Source organism: Alnus glutinosa, chromosome 7 (genome assembly GCF_958979055.1).
Source record: "Alnus glutinosa chromosome 7, dhAlnGlut1.1, whole genome shotgun sequence".
NCBI lineage: Eukaryota > Viridiplantae > Streptophyta > Magnoliopsida > Fagales > Betulaceae > Alnus > Alnus glutinosa.
The window spans coordinates 3,782,375-3,789,242 of NC_084892.1; the positions used below are offsets into that span (position 1 = coordinate 3,782,375).

The window sequence follows — 6,868 nt, forward strand, 5'->3', positions numbered from 1 at the left end:
GTTAAGAATCGAGGTTTTTGGGAGTCACTTTTGATAAAAGTTGAAAATCTGTTTCGTAAATTTTTGAAAGTGTTCTATAAAAATTAAAATTTGACAAATTTTTATAAAATTGAAAAAAATTAAAAATTGTAGCATGACAATGGCAATATCACCACCGTGGTGGTACTACAATGGCCCTAACAGTTGCCGCCAAATCTTATTAGAGGCCACCATATTTGGCTAGCACCCACCACAGCGTGGCTATTAGACGGTGTAGCCACCACATAGAGGTTTTTCTTTTAATTTTAACTTATTCTCTCTTTTCTTTTTTTATCTAAAAAACGTTTTTGATATTTTATTTTTTGTTTGAAAAAGGCTTTAGATTTTTAGAAGAGTTTAAAAATCTTGTTTTGAAAAGTGTGCTAGTGATGAAGGCCACATTTGAAAATTAGTTTGGTTAAACAGTTTCGATAAGAGTTTTTCGTGTTTTAGGAGTGAACATAATCTTTTTAGTAATTTATCAAACGGACCCACATGTGAGGGCGATAGACATGTTACAATCAAACTTTGGATTTAATTAACACCCACTCTCCAAATTTTCATACATTATTATTATTATTATTATTTTCTCTCCTCATGCCTTCAATGTTAACAAATCATCCAATTATGTACTCGTATTTAAACCCATCTAATACATTCCAATAGATCAAGATCCTCTCCATCCTTAGAAATAGAGAGAATCCTATAATCTTATTCCCATTTGAATGGGGTTAGAGAGAGTAAAAAAAAAAAACCTTAATGAGAAAGCTCATAACTAATTATCTTTCTAAAAATACGACTCAAATGCTAAATACTTATACAAACTTTAAAAAGTAATTTTTACTTTTATATCACATTAACTAAGAGCACTCCCAATGAATTATCTATTTGCAACTTTAAGTTAGAATAGATAATAAAAGTGTTAAAAAGAGACTCTATCTATTCCAACTCTATAATAGATTTTCCTTAATTCCATAAATAGTGGAACTCTACATGTAGAGTTATACTATTCACTTATCTATTTTTTTTATTCTTTATCTCCACTTTTTTAGCTTTGCTTTTTTCCTTTTTCCCTCCACCACTCCACGTTTTTTTTTTTTTTCTTCCTCCTTTATAGTGGAGATTTAAGAGAAAGTGTGTAAAGTAGTGGAGTTATAAAGCGGGACCCACATGAAAAAAAATACTATAATGAAATAAATAAATTAAAAATATTATAGAGTTAAAAATAGATAATCGGATGTATAGTGCATTTAAAATTCATTAGCTAAACTAGATAAAATAAATTTTGATTAGCTATTCTAGATTAAAAAATACATAAACCATTGGAAATGCTCTAAATAAGCTTATTTATTTATTTGTGTGGTAATTGTTGGTCGTTAAAATTACCATGGGCCAAGTAAAACAATGGGCCAATGAACCCACCCACCCATACTGTAGCAGTGGATAAGTTTTTTAAGCAATAATAAGCAAATAAATAAATAAAACACATTCCACTATATTCCCAAAAAATCCTACCCATCACCCAACTTCTCTATTTACCCATCTATATCCATCCCCATTAGTCATTAGTCTCAATTTTTGGCCTCTTTATTCCCCTACCTTTGCCTCAGTCGCCTTCCCTTTTCTTCAGATTCTCTCTCTCCCTCTGACTCCTCCTACCCCTCTCCCTATCTATAAACGCCTCCACTTCGATCAGATCCCAGCACACCAACCGGAGATTATCCCTCACCAAGTCATCCATGACGCTTGGCTCAGGAGGATCCAGTGTCGTGGGTGAGCCCCTTACCCTTCACCGTTTCCTCTCTGATCCTGTTATTTTTGTTCGATATATCTACAAATCCGCTCCTGGGTTTGATGGATTTTTGTTGCTTATGCATTTTCTGGTAGATATTTTTTGAGGGTTTGCGTAGATTAGTCACGTGGCTTCGTAGGTTTTATTTTTTATTTATTAATGTTTGATTTGTCTTCCTTGCATGATGTTTTTTTTTTTGTTCTCTGGAGGATTTGCTACTTTTCTGTCTCTTTGTCGTTCTTTCGTTTGGATAGATATTGATTTTTGCTTCAGTCTGTTTTTGGGTTGGTTTATTTATGTTAAAGTTTGTCTAGATTTCTTGTGCCGTGTTCGTGTATTTGTGATTAATTCGAGCTAGTTCTGGATTATTGTGTAATTGCGACTGTATTTCGTGATTTCATGTTCTGATGTAGGTTTGGTTTTGGCTACTTTGATGTGGCATCTATTTGGTTTAGGAACGGTGCTTGTTTTGATGTGCTTTGCACGAGTTGAGTTATGGGAGAAGTGAGCTGAAGTTCTAACACAATGAAACAACGCTATGGGTTTTATTCGTGTTTGCTCCTTTATTGTTCTGTCTCATATGGACTAAACTATTACTTAAAATTTCTGTTACCAATCATGCAAGGGTCTACTTGGATTTTTCCCAGAGTGTTTTTCCTTTTTTATGTTTGCTGAGTAGTTCAAGGGTTACTAAAATCATATGATCAAAGTTGTTTATGCATGCAAAACACATGGCATTACCACTTTTACCCCGTTGGATGATGTCCCTATTTCATGGACATGAAGGTTTCTTTGTCCCTGACACAAACTTTGTGGTTCTTGCATTTATCTTCTTTTTTTAATTTTTTTTTTCTTCTTGAATTTGGTTGAGAAGCAAATGAAAACTTCTGTGAATTTTTTAGCAATGATCTAATCTCAAGATGAAGATGTATGGTAGCTTGTTGTATAAATGTTAATGCTATATTCAGCGTTTATCATCGCTGGTAAAATAATAAGAGGCTTAAATATTAATTATTCCCTGGGCTTGTTTTGGAGTTTGAGCAGCTACCATAAGGAAAAGTGTACTTAACTGAAATAGCCACTAGATGAATTTTGTTTGTCTTTCACTAGACGAGAATTTGTATTTGTTCCTCCTTGATGGAACAGTTACAAATTACCTGCGCTTGGTGGAGTCAATTGAGAAAATTACCTGTGCTTGGTGGAGTCGATCTCTGTCTCTTTGACTCTTCCCTTTTCCTCTTGGATACTGAGTGCATGATCATTTCTTTTAACATAAAATATTTTATATGTATAATTATTGTCAGTATCTGCAGTTTGGTGATTATGGAATTGCAACTCCCTAGTCAATCAGATGCATTATTCATTAAAAAAATCAGTTGCTAAGAAGTCCTCAACTGCTGATTGCTTTATAGTGAAATAAATGAAATATGTACCTATTTTAATTCCAGTGTTCTTCGGCACCGTCAATATTTTTGATTGTGGGCTACCTTTATGGTATAAAATTTGAAATCCAAAGTTTCTCTGTCCAATGTATGAGCACTGCAAGTACATTTCTACACATAGAAGACATGCTGGGGATGGTTGAGTTGAATGATAGAGATGGACCAATTTAGAATATTCTGAGAACATTGAAAACGAAGGTTTGAAGTTTGTTCATATCTATGAAATCAAATCTCCAGAAGCTTGGGAAGCAATCTTATATATAGTGCTTGAATGTGTGTTTTTAAAAATGGGCACGTTTGTTCCTCAGGCTGCAATATATAAGAATCCAAGACAAATTTAAAAAGAAATATGGTAAAGTTACCGTATAGAAAAATAAATATGTTCAAAGAAGCTGTAATTGGTTTGACATTGCGGTCTGAGTTTAGGAGGCATTTTCATTGTCATTAGTAAAACCATTGAAGAGTTCAATACTCTGAAATCTGTATTTGAAACACCAATTGTCTGAAGTTGAGTTTGTAGGCCTTTGGATATCTATCTAAGTCATGTTCTGGTAACCCTAATTTACTAATGTCAACTTTGCAACTGTTTTGGCTTTTAAATGTATGAGTTTCTGTGCAGTTCCTCGGAACTTCAGATTGTTGGAGGAACTTGAACGTGGAGAAAAAGGTATTGGAGATGGAACGGTCAGCTATGGAATGGATGATGGAGACGACATCTACATGCGGTCTTGGACTGGAACAGTAATTGGTCCTCACAATGTAATTGTCTTTTGTTTCCTCTCCCCCTTTGATGTTATATATGTGTGTCTTTGTGTCTGGGCTTAAACTATTTCAGCAGATGAAACATTTACAGTTGTTTGAACATGCACGCAAGAACATTATCTGAATTCTGTGGAGATGGAACCTTACACTTTTGATGCGCTTAGAAATTAGTACTTGGTTTTGACCCATAAGAAAAGGGCAGTTGTTGAGTTGCTTAGTAATTCTCACTCCTGAATTATTTTGGTACCGGTTACAAAGGATAAGAGACCTTGACTAATCAAATCTTACCTGTTTCATTGCAACTTGAAATGCTTTCTGAAGCAATTGCTTTGGTGGTATCCTGCTACCTTTGTCTTGGTGGAGTCTAGAGATTTGAGTTTTCAGGTTCTTTTGGCTGATTAGGTGGTGTGTCAAAGCCTAGGGTTAGGTCTTGAGGTGAACCTGAACAAACACTTGCGTGCACTGCATATGTGCACGCACATGCTGCAGCACGTCTAAAGAGACTTGGTTATCATAAATAGCTATACCTATGCTGAAAGGAAGCTGCTCAGTGAAGATGTTTTGGTTAGAACTCAAAAGTTGTTATCTTTCTTTAATAGTGATGCATTAGTCTGCTAGATTTACGTACCCATGCGTAGTGCACATATGGTCAATTTTGATATTTAAGACATGCTAAAATTTTGTGTTTGTTTGTTAGTGTTTTCCCCTGATATGGGTTCCTTTCTGGTGCAATAACTTCTCTCTTTATTCGCCAGACCGTGCATGAAGGTCGCATCTATCAGTTGAAGTTGTTTTGTGATAAGGATTACCCAGAGAAGCCCCCAAGTGTTCGGTTTCATTCACGGATCAATATGACTTGTGTGAACCATGAAACTGGAGTGGTACGTTATAATTCCATTACATGCTTAACTGATCTTCTGATGCTGCTGTGCGTTCTATATCTGCCACAATTAGTTATTTTCTTTATTTGTAGCTATGTAAACACTACTCACTAACCCACAGGATTGAATTCATGACCGTAAACCCTCATTTATGGGGGCAGAAAAGGCCATTTGGTCTGAAGACTATTGGCACGATTGCAATGTATGATTCTCAGCTCCTAGCTTTTTTATTTCCACTTTTCATTGGTTGAGAAGTGGAGAGAGATCTATAATAGAATAAATGGTTAGAGACAACTAGGTATATTTTTCCAATGTTAGTATAATTTGTTCTTGGTCACATGATCTGTCATTCAATCAACATTCTATTTCTACAAAGAAAACTAGTCCTTATGCAGTTTAATGATAAGAGAGTTGAACTGGGACAGGTGGAACCAAAGAAGTTTGGACTTCTTGCGAATTGGCAGCGAGAGTACACCATGGAGGATATACTGACTCAGCTGAAAAAGGAGATGGCAGCCCCACTCAACAGGAAGCTTGTCCAGCCTCCAGAAGGCACCTACTTCTAGCTTTGAAGATGGTATAGATATCATGGATCATATTGCATATGCGATGTGCAATATATAGTGTGTAATGCTTTGTTGATCCCGTTGAAGTGAGAATGCCCTGGAAAGTTTCTCCTATAGTCTGCTGGGATTCATTGTTGTTTGTCATCGTATTTTCTTTAACTCTGTTGAAAGATGCTGTTTGTTAATGGGATTTATATGTGTGTCAAGTATCAAAAGCCCCCTTAAGTGTTATCGCAGTTCCTTCCAGCTTCATTATTGTTTTGAACTTGTCATCTCATTCCATGGCTGAATAGTGCACTGTTTTGCTTTTCGTAGTTGCTCTTCATGATGCGTTCTTTCATAAGTTTCTCATTTACTTCCAAATTGTCAACAACCCCTTGTTTCTTTCATCTGCGAAGGAACTTGTCACAAAGTTAAAATACACATTCCAGTCGAATCCCATCCTTGTATCACGACATCTTTTCACGTAACTGATGCTGCAAATTCTACACTCGAACGGCACGTGATACTTTCAACGTTGGATCCTAGAGCATCCGGGATCCCCTCATTAATCCAGTTCGGGTAATGACGGTCTGGTTGATCCAACACGATTCTAACCAACAGAGTAGTAGCAGTTGCTTGGGCTTACGTTAATCATGTTCGAGTCCAATCTCCTTCTAACATGTCCGTCTAACCAAAAATGACGTCAAAGCTGAGAAATTGAGTTCCGTATAAACCCAGTTGCGTGCCGTGCGTGGCTCAATGGGGAGTAGGGACAGCCACATGAATGAATGGCAAAGACGCCCTTGTCTCCTTCGCCTCCGACTGCACGCTTTAGTTAGTCCAATACAAAATTGGACAATGCACATCATAAATTCATAACATGGAAATTTTCACGAGATTAGGTAAGCATTAAGGTCTCGTTTGATTCGTAGAATACTCTTGGAATGGAATGACTGTACCTATGAAATAGTCATTCATATGTTTTGTAGGGGTTTATTCATTGGAATACATATTCCTCTAAAAAATTGATAAAAATAGCTATTTCAATGGGAATAGACTAAATTTTTCAGAAAAAACCACCCTTATTTTTTTTTTATTTTCTTTCAATTTATTTATTTTTATTTAAAAAAAGAAAAAAGAAAAAAGAAAAAAGGAAACCCTAACCCTCCCCCCCCTTAACCGTGGTTGGCCGACCACCCCAATGGGTGGTTGCGGCCACCCCCTAGCTATTTCCAATGGGTGGTAGGCCACCCTATAGTTTTCAATTTTTTATTTTTTTTATATATATATATATATATATATATATATATATATAATGTGGGTTTTTTTTTTTAGTAATTTTGATTGTATTCAAATTAAAATATATGAGTTATTACCAAACTAAAGATTAACCATTCCATTCCACCACCTTTTATTCTTAGGAAT

General features: G+C 35.7%; 1 protein-coding gene across 1 annotated transcript; it reads left to right on the forward strand.

Annotated features, from left to right (window-relative positions):
- Positions 1 to 1,574: 1,574 nt before the first annotated feature.
- LOC133872320 (ubiquitin-conjugating enzyme E2 variant 1D) lies at positions 1,575 to 5,697 on the forward strand. The gene is made up of 4 exons (XM_062309807.1): positions 1,575 to 1,791; positions 3,872 to 4,011; positions 4,770 to 4,895; positions 5,321 to 5,697. The coding sequence occupies exons 1-4, from the start codon at positions 1,758 to 1,760 to the stop codon at positions 5,459 to 5,461; spliced, it is 441 nt and encodes a 146-aa protein (XP_062165791.1). The 5' UTR covers positions 1,575 to 1,757; the 3' UTR covers positions 5,462 to 5,697.
- The last annotated feature ends 1,171 nt before the right edge of the window (positions 5,698 to 6,868 follow it).

Bases quoted from the DNA above. Each gene is read 5' to 3' on its own strand.
- LOC133872320 (XM_062309807.1), top strand. From the start codon at position 1,758: ATGACGCTTGGCTCAGGAGGATCCAGTGTCGTGG. The intron at 1,792-3,871 runs GTGAGCCCCTTA...GTTTCTGTGCAG, and splicing joins AGGAGGATCCAGTGTCGTGG to TTCCTCGGAACTTCAGATTG. The intron at 4,896-5,320 runs GTACGTTATAAT...GAACTGGGACAG, and splicing joins TGAACCATGAAACTGGAGTG to GTGGAACCAAAGAAGTTTGG.